Genomic DNA, 16,666 nt, shown 5'->3' with positions numbered 1-16,666 from the left:
TAAGTTGGTCAAAGAACATCTGTGAATTATTGAAGTCTTCTGTTGTTTATTCCCATTGGTGTCAGTGGATTGTTTTAAGGCCCATAGATGCCTGGTGTTCTCTTGGCAGAGACTTCTGCAGATTAACAAATAAATTCCCTCATCATTTAGTAAAGTTATTATGGTTGATTATAATCAATTATTCTATTAAAAGACAAAGACACACACACACACACACACACACACACACACACACACACACACACACACACACACACACACACACACACACACACACACACACACACAATATGCACACTGTGTCCACTGTGTTCTTGGTGTTAAATCTGAGCTGAGTCTTTCTTTGGGTTTTATTTCAGGTGCTCATGATGGGGGAGCCCTTCTTTGATTGCCAAATCGGTTTTGTGGGATGTCGGGCACTTTGCCTGAAAAGCATCATGGGTGTACGAGATTTTGAGGAAAACATGAACCGCCGTGAAGAGGTGAACAAAGTATTTGTAAAAGATCACATTAAAATTAACTGAGAGTTAAAATTCTAGGAACTTTGAGAAATATTAAAAGAATTTAAAAAGCCCCAAACACTCAAGCAATGTCCCAGCAGCCTCCAGTGTCAGGAAGAGGTTAAAATCTTGTGATGAACTTTACTAAAAAACAAATTCAAGGTCCCCTTTAAAAAAAATATAGAACGGAATATAATATAATATGTTATAATATATATATTAACAAAATGAGCATTTTTGCTATATTAAATCAATAATGGGGTCAACTGAGCTTTTTCCCTTTTTTATGAATATGAAATAAATTATCAGATTTTGCTTTTTAGGTGTTTGATGAGTATATAAACATTTTATTTTAAAAGATCTTTCTGAATTTTGTTTGTTGTATGGATTGTATTGTTTCTTCAGCCTGAAACGTGTCCTCTTTGCTATTCACATTTGTCTTTGAATTTGTCATTTTGTGTACAGGATGCAGTGTTCTTCAGCTGTGGGGACAGTCTCAGTAGTAAAGGAATGACGTATCTCACCAACTCTCTTTTTGACTATCGGAGCCCAGAGAACAATGGAGTCAGGGCTGAGTTTATCTTGGATGCTGCTAATCACAAGGTCACAATAACCAGAAGTCTGTGCTATTTTACCCAAAAATATTAGCCCCCCCCCCCAACAGAAAAAAAACCAAAGTGGAAATTACTGCCTTTTTCTGGGATAGATGGACAAAATGCAGTAATTGATCTATTAAAAAATAGTAATACTAATTTAGTGTAGTAGAGGAATCTTTTGGTTGTCTAAGTAGTGCTGCTGAAGCCATCATTCTGATAGCTCTCAGCTCACTTCATCAGCCTTTGCAGCTCAAGTGTTGACTCTACTTTGAAATATTCATGACCCTCGATGATGCAATTGTTTGGAAATCCAGCCATCCATCTCTTCATGCATAAAGCCTACAACTCAGAGGTTTCAATGTTTATTCATTAGTGGTTTTGAAACCAGCATGGCTTTGATCCATAAGAATGCAAGAGCTATTAGGGACCTCCTAATAAATATTACTCATTAACCTGCCAGTCTGATAAGGCTAGTCTGAAATCTCTGTTTAGAGAAACTGTGGGCAAGTTTGGGGTGGGCTGTTAAATGTGTAAAGGGGGCCTGTGTAATTCTTTCTCTCAATTTCCTGCTTGCTCACTCATTCTGACTGTTTATCAGTGGTTTAGTGTGGTGTAGAAATATAAAAATACTGTGGGAGACAAGGTCAGTTGTTCTTGACCTGCAGACTAATGATGATGAGCCGTGACCGATACACTAACTCCCAGGTAGTTAAAATGAGATAAATTGGATGTTTTTATCCTATATCTCATTTTCATTTGTAAATAATGACCTAAAATAAATAGCATGGCTATGTAAGAATGCTTTAGTAGTTAGCTTTGTCACTCAGGTGATGCCTTGATGTGACCAGCTGGGATTTTTCTCAGTGGGGTGTATATGTCTTTATGTGTCCACTATGTTCTTCTTTGCATGGACTGTAGGCCCTGTGTGGTCAAAAAAACAAAACTGATGAGGTCTTCCTCTAATTTTTTTAATAGTTTTTTTTAAAACATTAAATCAATTGTTGTGTAACTTAGTTACAAACTCATTGTTATTATGAATAACTCATTATGTTCTGCAGACTTTTTGCTTACGGGTTCATTGTGTGCTATTAATAGCTTGTACAATAAATTATGAATAACATTTCACAATTTTCATAATGACCACATCAACCGTAATCACAGTCATACAGCTTTGATTTGTTAGGAAAAAGTCTTATCATCAAGTAGATAAGATATATATTTCCTTTGGCATATATCCAGCTGAATGAGGAAACTTTCAATTTCTTTTATCAGTAGCCTTTTACTCAATAAATAATAGACTTGGTATCTGGTCAATTCCTTATTTAAGCGTCGTTATTATGACTGAACGTACTGCTTTTTGCACGAAAAAATCAGTCAAAGAAACCAGACTAAGTTAGCACTTTTTAATACAGGTAATATTACGGACTTCCCTAAAACAAACAAATAAACAAAAGACCCTCTAAATATCCAGCTAAGTGGATCAGTGCTTAGTAACTCTTTATCTCTAATTTGACCCCCACCACCATATCTCCCTTGACCCCAGTCATTGCCACTCTTTAAGGCTATCTGCTTGTTTGCTCCCTTACTGCGATATTTACCCAGCTCTACTTTTGTTTGACAGGAGACCTATACAGAGATAGCGGGCATGCACCGTTTCGGTGCTTTCTACATGGATTATCTCTACACAATGGAGGACAGCAGTGGCAAAGGTATTGTTCTAGTTCATTCTCTCTTGCAGAGCTTGTTTGGTCACCTTGCCACCTCTTCTCTCTTTTTCTTTTTATCTGTCATGTTCCCATTTTCTCTGCCTGGTTCACCCTTTCTTTCTTTCGTTCTTTCGCTCTTTCCATCTCTTTTCGTCTCTCCTCCCTGTCAAACAAGCCCCATGGAGACTTGAAGAAAGAGCTTGTCTTGTTTCAGTCACAGCCACCTGGTCCTTGACCCTTTCTGTCCTCACTCTCACCCTAAACTTACCTGGAGGGCAACTGTCAGAAGTGTTTAGTCTGTGTTGACACATATTTGAGTTTCTCTCTCCCTGGTGCTTGTTGAAACACTGTTTTCCCTCTGTCTCTTTACCTGTAAGCTCTTGAGAAAGTGAATAGACCTCTCTTGCCTAATTAGATGTCACTCTTCCTGGCAGAAGCCTTAAGACAGACAGCGTTCCTCATTCTTTAGTTGCAACTTTAAGTGTTGTTTTTCCAAGTTAGGAATTTCTGACAATCACATTGAGAGATAAATAATGCTTCCTTCAGTCCAAAATGCTAACTTCTTAATTAAAATGTGAAAAAATATAATAGCTCAGTTTTATTGGCCGTGATTGATATGCAAATGCTATTAGGTTATCATGCTTTATAAAGTAGAAATGACTGGCTTTGGTTAAACAAACTCAATAACTCAAAAGGTATTTATTTATTCATATGGAGTATGTCACCTGTGTTGTTCTACATACCTCCCTCTTTTTTGTGTTTCATTTTAGCTTTTCATGACTTGGCTATTGTTTCCTCAGCTGCTGTCATCTACAGATAATAATCTAAATTAAAAAAAACATTGATACTGTCATTCTGAGCTGTCAAAGTCATTTCTGACGGCAGGATAAGTGTCAGTCTCTTTGGGATGGCTGTGGTTACCCTTGCCAGTTGGAATGCTTCTTTTCTGTTAGTGTTTCTGTTCTTCACGGATACGGACCAGATCCAGTGTCAACTAAACAAATTAGTCTGCATTGCCACAGGTCTAACATAAACTCTGAGTCAACTGAAATAGTAACCGACCCAGGTCACTCTTACCATTGACTTCACATTAGAGTCACGCTGCAGATTAAAAACATTTTTTTATAATCTTTGGAAATTGAGACACTTTTAAATAGTCTAAATCCTCCTAATTTCAGCCTCCTCGTCATTCCAATGAGCGTTCTAACTGCAGCCATATGGTCGATATTAGGCTTAATCCATTGCAACCAAATCTCACAGAAGGGAAGGGGAAGTGGCATTGCCTGTTGCTCTTTTTAAATTTCCAAAATTTAGTGGAAGTTACACCCTCATTGCTTTGAAATAATAAAAAAAAAAAGAGTTACATTCGCATTGTTGACTCTGAGCTGTACTAATGTTCAGCACAGTGGTGGAATGTAAATGGAATAAAGCCAGTTGTGACCCTTTGTCCTTTTCCTCCCTCACTGCCATTCATCCACCCCCTTCCTTTATTTTTAATTTCTGCCTTTTTATTGCGAGAGAGTTGAGTCTTTTAAGTGGACCTCTGGAACAGGGGCCTGCGATGAATGAAGGGACAGCTGTTGGAGGGAAGTGGACATTTGGAATATTCATCATTTCTGTGGGTCACAGCTATGTGAGCTGCCTCCTGCTGCTGCATTACACTACATCTATCTTTTTTGGGTTTATGCCAGATGACAATAGTCTATATTTATACTTCATTAAGAAATGAGATATGGGAAAATGTTTCTGGCTAAATATTAATGTAAAACAAACAGACCTTATATGTATGAAAGCTGAAAATATGTTTTAATTTTGTTGACTGAGACAAGAGTCCTTAAGTTTATAAGTACATACATTATATATTTTAATCAGGTTATGTATATATGTGTATTTCCACTTGTAGGCTCTCAGGATTTCTCTGGGATGAGCATGGAAGAGATAGTGCCTGCAGTTCAAGAGACCTCCATCAAGAGGCTGGTGGTAGGACCTTTAGACATCAGGTTGCATAGCAGCGCCATCCATCGCATTCTCAAGATGGTCACCTGTGCCATGGACCACGAGTATGAACCCTACTGCAAAGCGCAGCGAGGTCAGAGATCAAAATTATACAAATATATAATTAAAAAATATACCTTCTCTGGTCTGGTATTTTACTCACATCTCTTGTCATACTTTTCAGTGACCAGAAACTGTAACAGTTTTCACTTTATAATATTCTCATCGCATTGTTATTTCCTTGCACAACCCATTCTTCAACACACAGCTGTACATGAAAGTAGTGACCTTTTGAACCACATAAGGGAGGTTAAGCCAAACACCTTTTGTTAGTGATCATCCCTGCACAGCTATTGATGAGCTCATCCCTGGGATGTTGTGAAAGAACATGGAATGTGTGTCTGTATGTAATATCTGTAGCAATAACTCTTTTGCAAAAGATTTTTGTGAAATGATAACATCCGTAGGTTTCGGTTGTTTCAGCATCTGTGATAGATAATAGACGATGGTGTAATTACTGTAGCAGTTTTTGTCTGAAGCGGAGTAGGTCAGCGTGTTCCTTCCTGTTTCTTTAAGTGTTTGTACTCTCAAGGGTCAGTATAGTTGGAGCCTCTGGGGGGGGGGGGGGGGGGGGATTGAGAGTAGATAAGAGGAAGTCAAGGTTGCTATTACAGAAGGATTTATAGCAACCATTCATCATTTTGATACGATAAATTATAATTTAGCTATGCAGAACCTAACAGTTTAAACAGTTTGGTACCTTAAATAAAAGCTCTTTCTCTGTGTTTCTCTGTCAGAAACATTAGATCTAGTATGTATTATTGATTGGAGAAAGTTTGCATCTATAGCATCTTATCCTGTCCTTTTTCTCTGTTCTCCTTTTTATATTCATTGCCAAGAACTAAAAAAAAAAAGCTTTCCTTCCCAAACTAGCTATGGATGCTGAATTGGCTTCATGTTGCCCTGTTGAGAAGATAAACTACATTTAGTTTGCTCATTTGGATAAAAGTTCTTTACATGGTCTAAAAACAATAAATGAACAATAAAAGTAACAGGACTTTGAGAACTAGAGCTAGAACAGGATATTTCTAAACAACAATATACTTATGTTATGTTATGTTTTCTTTTCCCATTATTTTTAGCATCCATAGTCATGTTTCTGTGTATCATGGGAGTTCCATCTGTGTTGTAAATTAAATTTTCACTGTGGGTATTGACTTGAGCCCTGGCATATGAATTGATTGGACATAGCAGTACTAGATCAAGCTGAATGTTGTAGCTTTAGGACAAAGATCAAAGCAGCTTTGAGATCAAATTCCGAGCCCACCTTGTAGTTGGAAATGTAGCCCAACAGAACCTCCACAGAGCTGACACTGACCCATACGTGGGACCAGACCCAAGGCCATAGGGTTCAGGTTTGGTCTGCCTTTGACCCTGGTGTAGTGGATCACTGTGCTGGTCAGTCCTTACTGTGAGTATGGATCTTAGTAGCCTCTGGTTCACGTTGACTTATTTCGCTTTTTTTCTTGGCTCTTTGGGTATTTCTTTGGTTATTGACAGAATGAGTGGTTTTATGAAATAGTTCAAAAAGAATGCTACTGGGAAACAGCCATTGTAATGAATAGCACATGTAGATGCCAGCACTTTTATAGTCCACGTCTCTTTTATTTAGTATTTGAGTTGGTGGTTTTTGTTGGAAAAGACCTTTTCGTTGTTTTAATGCTATGAGAGGAGCACAGTGGCTGGAGAGGAACGGCACCCACTCAAAGAAATTGGTGTGCTTTACAGCTAACCCTTTCCACTGTAAAACGGTTTTGGTCTCGAATCCAAATATCTTTGGCTTATCCCACTCCCTTACTATTATTTCATGTAATGCACTACAGGTTGCATTCTTATGGTTAGAAAAACAGCTGTTTTAGTATTAATATTTAGAATGTTATCTCTACATTATATTAAGTTTTTTTTTTAAGCTAACATGTTTCTTGTTATTGTGGCATTATTTCTCCAGAAATGACTGAAGAGAACAGTGGTCCAGCTACTCCAGAAGAGATCTCACATTTGGAGGAATTCATCCCAACTCGACTCACTTGTCTCACTCTGTTCCAAGTCTCAGTCACTGTTTCAATGGCAGAGTTCAACCTCCTACATACACTAATGCCTGTCATCATGGGACACAAGGTAGTGCTAACAGTGAATTCAATTCACACCACACCAGATCAAGTCAGAAGACCTACGATGGCATATGCACAGCCCCACCTGATCATGTACAATCCTCACAGTCATTCCTTAGTTCGATAGCCCTCAGTTCACCTTGTCCAGCTGCATGACAGGGCAACCTGCTGTCATACCTCGTTCCTCTCCTTGAGAGAACAGAAGTTATAGACACAACACTTCCCTTTCAGTCAGTTCACTTGGTCAAACACATATAGTGTTGGACATAGATGCACACCCTGAAATGATGAAAAGGGCCAGTGATGTTGCCATTCCCCTGGTAGAATGTGCTTTCACACAGGGAAGCAAAGGGTATGGTGCTGTATACCAGGGAGATAGCTTCCATAAGATAATGTGAGAGCATCTGTTTAGCTCGATATCAAAAACCTGGTCACATAAATGCACATGCAGAATGTGGTAAATATAGGTACGTAGGATTGACTAACCTAGCCTGCTCAGCATACTATAGCTGGGTACAGAGCCATAAGTAGACATTGCTTTGATCATGGCATGGCTAGCTTGGGGACAAAATCTAAGAATAAGGGCAGGTGGCTTTTGACTGTCGTTTTCTCCAAACTAAGGAAAAGCTCTGTGAACTCTGATCGCTTCTGAGCTGGTAGAGGACTGGGCCAGTCCACCTGCAGCTGCACCACTTTAAGACAAAACACACAGGGACAGCCGCTGCATCATTCTAGGCTAATGACAAGTCTCCTTACTGAGAATCCAAGTTTGAAATTAAGAAAAGGTGGAAGGAGATGAACAGGAGTTGTTAAGTGTAAAGCTGATGTTACTGTTCTGAAAAGAAAACTGTAGTATTGAAATTAATGCAAAGTAGAAGTATTTTTGCTCGGGTGTTGGTGTTGTTTGGTTGGTTTTGACTTGGACAACAGTATGTTCAATATGTGTCATGTTTGTTGTCACTGACAATAATTGTTAAACCTTTCTATATTTTCAACTGTCCAGGTGGCACCATGTCTGGTCTCTGTGGCAGAATTTCAGCCAGTGCGCCCACTACCTTCAGTACAGTTCCAAGTGGAAAAGGTGAATTTTGAACACTCTGTGCCAATGTATGCCCCAGAGCTGGTAACCACTGTCAGCAGTCTCAGCCAGCCTTCTGACAACCTGCTACATCACTGCTATGCACACCTCTACCTCAAGGCAAGTATGAGAATATTCTGCACTCTATAGTATTCTTTCTCCTCACTCCCAAACCAGTAGTGGCACATGGGTGCCCCTCCCTGAGCCTGGTTCTGGAATTTTCTTCCTGTTAAAAGGGTGTTTTTCTTTCCTACTGTCACCAAGTGTTTCAACACAGGAGGTCATCTGATTGTTGTGATTTGGTGCTATATAAGGGAAATTGAATTTGATTCAGATTAAGATCATTCTTGTTGCCATTAAGGACACAGTTGATGCTAAGTTAAAGGCAATCAGGCTCATTAACAATATATGAAAACTAAGCAAATGTCAGTTGCTATCAAAACCCCCCCCAAAACTATAGTTGAATAAAACAGTTTTAAATTGCACACTTGTTCTCTTGTTTGTCTCATGATTTTAAATATGGAAACCAGTACTGTGCCAGGACTCATTTGGTTTGATTCTGTTGGTATTTTCATTTTATTTTATTATACATTTGTCTTTCTGTTTATTATGTTTCAGTTTGAACAAAACGATGCATCTACTATTTATTAGAGTATGATTTTTGTGCACAATAGCATGCTAATTGGTCAGTCACAGTTGTGATCTTATCTTCCCTTTGAAATGATCGGGCCAACCTCTTTAATGACCTTGATGACCCTTTTCACCTGGTCATAAAAATCTCAGCACTCAGTTTCCTGATGAGCACCAGTACATTTCTGGTCTGCTTCATCTGCCAACTAATAGGGTGCAAGAGACTTGTATTAAGCAGCTGTGACATTCCCCTGTTACTATAAAGGTTTTACAATTTTAGCTGCTAGTTTGAAGATGAAAATATAACATTCACTGTCACTGAAATTTAAAGTTGGTAGTACTATAATTTGAAGTTGGGACCAAAAGACAAAAGCTTCATTTTCTTAATCGTTTTAAACCACGGGACAAGATTATTTGTCAGCCAAGCTTTTATCATGTTGCCTAGCATCATAAGATGAGCAATAAACAACTGCATATAACATTCCAGAAAATAGTAGTTTTCTACCTAAGTGTGACTTCTTAACCTGTATACTAGAGTTATCCATGTCCAGTAATCTATGGCTAAAGTAAAATAAATTTAAACACTTTGTTTTAGGTTTGTTTTCAGGTTGTAACCTCTGATTTTTAGTTTACCTGAAGTCCTTAGTCTGTCATTGAGTACACATTTCCAAAAGAAAATAAAGAAAGGATTTTGCTAAAGAATCCAATCAACTTTTTAGGGAGTTTGGATAATAGATTGGGTGTAATTTGTCATCTTTTCATTCTGGCCTGGTATTGCTTCAGTGTGTTTTTAAGGCAGGATGTTTACTGTACGTCATGCTGGTAGTCCTTATCACAGGGTCACTGCAGGGTTAACAGTCATCTGGTCAGTGGCCAAGGATCATTGTGACCAATCAGCCAATCGTTGTCTGTAACCATTAAGGTTCTCAGTCTCCATCTGGGTTTTTGCACTGGGATCATGACAGGGTGGAGGTCATTCTAGCTACAATTCACCCAATTCAGGAAGTGATTTGAAAAGGGTATAAACTAAGGCTTATCTAAATCTGTGTTTTATTGACGCTGGCTGTCAGAGCTTAGGTATCTGTGTTGAGGGTAGTGTTAGCCATTGTCCTACTTTTACATGATTGCAGGCAAAAGCTTTAAGTCAGTCTGGTTGCTTAACAAGAGACCACAGAAGTTAATGGTCATGTTAAAGTTTGGTTTATTTGAATCGGGACTGAAACTGCTGAATAGCGATCAGAAATCTAGTTTCCAATAGAAAGCTGAGTGTTTTGTGTGGGCAATTGAATTTAAATGTGACTTTTTTATGTCTACATCTTTATCTAGTAATTGATATATTAGAGCCATAGGCCATTTGTCCTATTATAAATAAATTATTGTTTTCCAGCATGTTGTCTGCTGGCTTGTTGATCTACACAGAAAAATGATCTAGTACACCATTACAGCAGCTGGATGCTGGACAGCTAGGCCCAGCCATCATCTCTTACCTCCAATATTAAACAGGACTTTACCACCATGTGCTATCAACAGTATGTAAACACTGGGCTGGGAGTATATTATATGTGGCTTCCAGGAGCTTAGATAATGAGAATGAGATTGTGAGACCCACGCCTGCTATGACAAACAGCAGAGTTAGACAGTGGTTTATTTTTCTAAGTACTGTTGCTGTCTTTATCATTTTTTATCTTTTTTATAAAACATTACTTTGTACATTCATATATTTGTTACTGTAGCCAGATAAAAAGTGATAAAGACTCATTATTAACCCTATCCCCATTAACTGTGACAGGTCAAGTACAGGCTAAAAAGTTAAATTGGGTTTAATGCAAATTCAAGAGAGTAAACCTTTTTATAATTTTTATTTTGTAAAACCAGCTGTTGTTGTGAGAGGAGTACTGTGGCTGGTATACAGTTCCATATGGACAGATTATGTTCAGCGGGATAGTGCTGCAATGTCCAAGATTGTCTCAAAATTGTGTAGTAAGGGTCAAAGGAAATGAAAGTTGGGGTGTTAAATATGCTAAATACTGTATATTAAATGTGTTCTCATTAAAGAGTGTCTGGATTGTATTGGGGGCCATAAGTCCACCAAACTGGACATTTAAAAAAAAGAAATTCCAGCCAAGATAGTATATCTGGTGCTGGTAAAACTGTCATAACCTCCTCCTAGAGACACCCTCTGCCACCTACTTTAGAAGTACTTTTTCCATAATTTAATAATTATGAAATCATGCAGCATCTTATTTAAATTTTATAATTAGGGGACAAAAGACAAACCAAAACTTTCTCCATGCTGGAAAAATGTGGGCTATTTGGCTGACTGAATATAGATTTAATCAGTGCAAATTTTGTGGAGAAGCCTACTGTAACAAGGACTACCACACATGTGCTTTTGAGTACCTTGACACATTTTTATAGGTCTGTCTATGGAGACTTGTCGATGAAATAATGTCACAAATATTTAAGGTCAAAATGAAGGCCAAGGTTGACTGTGGGTTTGGTCTGCATGTTATGGGTCTGGTGTGTGCTGGTGTGATCCTATCACATGATCATCTTCTTTTTTTCTCCCAATGTATTTGTGAATTCCTCAGTGTTTTTTCAGCGTGTTAGTTCCCCTCTGTCTTCTCCCTTCATTTCTTTGCCTTTATGTCTTTGCAGGTGTTTGGGTTCCAGGCAGGGTTGACATGCCAGGATAAAGGATCTTTTTTACCTCTCATCCCCATCATCCCTTCGTTTAGTACTGCACTCTATGGAAAACTGATTCAGTTGCCTGCATTGTGGTGAGTTTTTAGCAGTTATATAACTGATTAAGTCTGCAAATTGCTAAAAGCCCAGTGTACATGCAGGGCATATTTCAAGTTATGATGAAAATAGAAATGTTATTGTTTCACCGGCCAGTGCCTGTAACAATTGTGTGAGGCACAAAAAAATTAACATAATAATGATAGCATCATTTCTGTATTGTGTGATCATGGAGGCAAAACATATAGGAAATGTTTACACACACACACATATATGGCTATATATATAAAGATGTGCAATCTCTTGTGGGCTGTGGATATGAGGGTATTTAAAGTGATGGATGAGGCAGTTTTTCAGCAGTCATGTGGGAAAACAGAACGACCGTCAGTGTGGAATAACTGCAACAGTTTCCTTACTTTGAAACACAAGAAGAAGAAAGACAGTGTTGTCTAGGGACATGAAAAAGTTGCTCCCCTTTTTTTTCTTTTTCTTTTTTTTTGGTTGTTTACCAGACAGATGACTCATTGGAGATGTCTCTTAGCGGGAGGAAGAGACTTCAGAAGTTAAAGAAAAGGGATGAAGGAAAAGGAGACAATGTTTAGAGTTTGAGGATGGAACAGTTGGACACATTTGGATTTGAGCGGTGAGAGTAGTAAAGATGGAAAGGAAGAGGAACTGTTGGTACAGCATTAAACACTCTATTTGGAGACTGTAGACAGAATTGGGGGAATAATTTACAGTTCTTAGTTTTTCTGTGTTTAAGGTAAATAAACAGTTTTTTAACTACAACTCTATTAATGCTATTAGTCATGAGGTTCAGTCATAAAGCTCCTCAGCTCTGCTGATAAAAAACAAAATCATTGCCTTGTTTAAAGGTAGTTACTATCTCCTAAATGGCTGAAAGGTATCCTTATGCAGTAGTACTTGACCTGTAGCACTCCTGCTGATGTTAGATGACTTCCTGGAAGTCCTGCTACTTCCTCATACATATTTAATTTTCATGAAGTTCAAACTTGCAAAAAGGACAATTATCAACTTGTGTCAAACTAACCCAAGCTTCAAGTTGAGCTGATGAGAGTTGAATCTCTGGCTGTAATCCAGAAACCAAACAGATTTTTTTTTTCTGTACACTGAAAATTTACAATTGTATAGCTGAAATAAAGATGAAGATGAGCACCAGAACAGTAGGCTTTTCCAGGTCATAAATGCAGCCAGGAGCATCCCTGTCACTTTTTCATCAATCATGTTGGACACCGTGAATTGATCCCCCAGGATTACTAACAGTGTTCTGAGGGCAAACCTTTGGTGCAGTTGACCTGAACTGTGGTACATGTCATCATATATGCTGTGGCAGTGCATTAAAAATCAGGGTTTTTTTTGCCTCACACAATTGTCAGTCACTATAAATATTTCCCGGTTTGGGCTTCCAGTGACATCGTGAATTTGAAGATACATAGTGCTTTGTATTTCATTTCTAATTTTGTTGCATATTGGTCATGCGTTTCAGATTATCAAATTTTAATTCTAGATTAAGATAACTTTAGTAAATACAAAATGCAGTTTTTAACTGATGATTTTCTTAATTAAAATTAAGAGTCCTATCCAATATCACCTGGCCCTTTCCTTAGATATTAATAAAATATTCTGATTATGATTCAGTTTCACTTCCCACACTGAAGCCTAATTACTGCTAGATTCGATGAATCAAGGAATCACTTAAATAGAACCTGTCTGGCAAAGTGAAGCAGGCGAAAGGCAGTACATCATGCTATGATCTAAAGAAACAAAGTCATGACCTGATTCTAACCACAATTCTAAAACCAAGCCTTAACCCACACAAGCTCGCATGGGTTAGAGTAGAGTCAGGTTAAAGTCCCCACCAAGATATACTGTTCATGCAACACTTGTCTACGCAAATTAATTGTTTATAGTAGGAAATCTGTGCAAGAACACAAGCTTAGAAGCCGATTTACCCCAATTAGTTGAGATCTAAACCTGTCGGAGCTGCAGATGGTTTTGACTTTTACTAACCTCGTTTCCAGGCACTTCAGTATATCTGCTACCAAACAACTTTCACTTTTTTTTTTCTCTCTTTTTTTTTAACAGTTGTCTATTTTACTGTCACTCACTGTATTTTAGATGGGCTGGATTTGCTGCTTAGTGTTGTTAGTTTTGTCATTTCAGAGGTAATGTGACTTCTATTTGACCCTGTTCGTCTAAGCAAGAGGCAAGAAAGCCTGCCTCTTGACCTGTGTGTTGCAAGTCAGAAACTAATAAACACAGTGATAGTTTGCTCCTAGAAGAATGATGAAGAACAGGTTTGACAGAGTGCAGACAGTAGTTAGAAGAGATATATGCGAGTGGTTGTTTAACTGCTCACAGTTGGAATGTTTGAATAGTCAAAAAATGAATTAATGTTTCCATTTCTTTCTTTTTTTTCTGTCGCTTTCATAATGTTAAATACTCGTTTATGGGTCAGAATGAAAAGATAGAAATGGTCACTGACTGAGAGTTGGTCTTAATTTCATTTGACCTCTGGCCTCAGAGTGTTTAAACTCTTGCCCCATCTCAAATTAAAACTCATACAACTTGTAACGGCAAAGTTGTGTTATAGATTGTATGCATTCATGGAAACCTGAAAAGCTTGAGGTTTCCCTTTACAACAGAAAAAGCTGAGCCCAAGAGTGATACACTGGGTCAGTATGGCACCCAGAAGATGCACTCCACCAGGTGGTAGTGTTTAAATTAACTTCGCTGGTATTTGTTTTGGGAGGGCTTGTCGTAGCTGATGCAACTTTAACAATATCCCTTTCCAAGATGTTCTCGTCTCTGACCAGACACTGAGCAGAGCTATACATGCTTCTGAAGTTTAAAATAACAGAAAGCGTGGAGCATTGTCTGTGAGTAGGAGACACACACACATACACACCCTCAGGTGCCAGTAGGCAGCCAGCTCTTGCTTAAGTATGTATGACTGCCAGGTAATCATGGGAGATTTGAGGGACACTGAGTGTCTATGAAGACCACGCACGTCTGCTGATGAGCTGGCCGATGAGTGCATAGCTCAGATTTCCTTCAGTCTCACCACAAAGGCTCCCACTTCTCACAGTTGGTAACAAGGGGCTTTTACTGGGGAAATTACACTGCCTTGACATGTTCTCCCCGTCTGCCTTGGATTTCGTTGGGCATGGGGTTATATGTATGCAAGACCTCTGGGACTTTGTCTCTGCAGTTTTTAAATACAATGAAATTTTAGGAAAGTATAATTGCTCTGCAGCAGACTCTGACCTTGTAGTTTTCCATGCTGAAATCACCTAACATGAAGGCAGCCAAATGTCTTCTTGTTTTGTTGGTTGAAACGTCCAAGAAGTATCCAGGTGGTTGGTACAACCTTTCTTGTCAGCATTACTTAGGATGGGCACTCACTTGTGTTGTTTTAGCCTTGTACACTTGGCTTAATGCTATGGAGGAATTTTTGTTGTGTTAGTGTAGAAATGTTGGATTGAACTGAATAGGTTGAAAACTGCACAAAAAAACTGGTCTGTTGGTTTTCCTAACATTGACAAAGTGTGTTTAGACACCATTAATGAGTAATATATAACTACTTGTGAATGCTGTCTTATTGGTAAACATTAAGCTTAGGTCTACTTGATCACTGTCACTTGATTTCAGGCTGAGGTGTAGAGCTAAATTCTTACAGTAGGTGCTGGCTGAAACACTGAGATAATGTCTTTAAAGATGGCACCACAAACTTTACCCACCTGAAGAGAATACAAATAGAAAGCTTTTGCATATATAGCATGTGTCACTCATTAAGGTTGATCTCCTACCATATACATTGGTCCACTTCATATGATTAAATCAGCTGTTTCTTCCGGTCCACTTTAAGAAATTAAAATCTCTGCTGCATCGTCATAGTTAATACTAATACTTTGTAATACTTTGCCCTTGACAAATAATTATAATTATAGACACTACAACTAATATCAATAAAAGGTAAACTAACTCAAAATTAAGAAATAAGAGCTAATTAGAAAATGCAAACTGTAATAAGGGTTAGGTGTTGTGTTTTCAGCACAGCTGAACATAGCTGAGAAGAAGAGCATCCAAAGGTCAAGTCACATTAGTTTTTTCTAAACTTTTTTGTTAAACTTTGCAATCTATCAAACTCATGCAAAGAACTGTGGAACACGTCTCTCTTCTTAATATGGTAAATGGTAAATAGACTGGTATATAGCGCTTTTCTACTCAATCTGAGCACTCAAAGTGCTTTACACAACTTGTACTTTCACTCAATCACACCCATTCGCACAAGCACTTTTTTCTACACTGTTTCTAAGTGCTTTCTATCTAAAGTTCATGCTCATGAATATACACTAGCATGAACTAATCAAATTAAAATCATTAGATTTCCAAAAGCCAAAAACCCTCTAAAATGCACTTTTAGTCCTGGTAAATTAAGGAGCAGCCGAGAGGCGTTGGGTTGTTCAGTGAAAGCCAATATATTGGCCCCCAACTTCACAAGGACTCTGCAGCATGTCTCAATTGGTTTGGCTGTTAAAGCTGTTATTCAAGATAGAAAAAGAGTGGGAGGAGGAAGGGAATGTTAGAAGTGCCACCTGCATCGATCTCTCCAAAACCTAACCTAACTCAGACACATGAGCACACATACACACACACACTTGAGCTCACACCATATAATATTGCTTATGCAGGGCCACCTGACTGCAGCAACATATGGAGACAGGCCAAGGCCGGGGCCCACCAACCAACCAAGCAACAAACCAGCAGCAGCTTAGTGTGGTTCGTCGCATTGCAGGCCATAATTCAAGCCCATGCCAGCTTTTATGTGGCATTTTTAGCAGCCCCTGTTACTCGTTCAGCTATTTCTTAGGGGATAATTTCCTAAAGTATGTGACATTACAGGTGCATGTTATATAGCCACAGAAAGCTGAGTTACTTTGCAAACGGTTCAGAATAGAAAAGAATGTTGGTTTTCCCTTGATATCTAATTATTGGTCCAAGTCTATTACACTGTCAATAGTTAGTTCAGCTTTTAACACTACCAGTAGGGTTTTTATGTGAAGTTGAGAAGTACATACTACTATGTCTGGACCAGTAGTCTAGACTCTAGATTAGCTCATGTTGTGATTTATGAAGGCTGCTTGAGGCATCTGAGGCATGAGGCTTCTGGTGTGATTGTAATGCCTCATTACTCCTGTTCATAGTTAGTCATAGCAAGCTGCTC

The 16,666-nt window shown here is 38.5% G+C and overlaps 1 protein-coding gene across 4 annotated transcripts in view; it reads left to right on the top strand.

The window, feature by feature from the left end:
* vps13b (vacuolar protein sorting 13 homolog B) overlaps nt 1–16,666 on the top strand; it is a 299,476-nt gene that overhangs the window by 46,537 nt on the left and 236,273 nt on the right. For all 4 annotated transcript variants that reach the window (XR_013100758.1, XM_004560029.5, XM_004560030.5 and 1 more), the window contains exons 10-16: nt 360–482; nt 966–1,103; nt 2,718–2,805; nt 4,706–4,891; nt 6,806–6,975; nt 7,972–8,166; nt 11,335–11,456. Coding sequence is in view for 3 of the 4 variants with exons in the window: in XM_004560029.5 (XP_004560086.3) it covers nt 360–482; nt 966–1,103; nt 2,718–2,805; nt 4,706–4,891; nt 6,806–6,975; nt 7,972–8,166; nt 11,335–11,456 (1,022 nt within the window). In the remaining variant the exon portion in view is untranslated. The remainder of the gene's footprint in view (nt 1–359; nt 483–965; nt 1,104–2,717; nt 2,806–4,705; nt 4,892–6,805; nt 6,976–7,971; nt 8,167–11,334; nt 11,457–16,666) is intronic.

Source organism: Maylandia zebra, linkage group LG11, assembly GCF_041146795.1.
Source record: "Maylandia zebra isolate NMK-2024a linkage group LG11, Mzebra_GT3a, whole genome shotgun sequence".
Classification (NCBI taxonomy): domain Eukaryota; kingdom Metazoa; phylum Chordata; class Actinopteri; order Cichliformes; family Cichlidae; genus Maylandia; species Maylandia zebra.
This window is presented reverse-complemented; position numbering and strand designations above follow the sequence as displayed.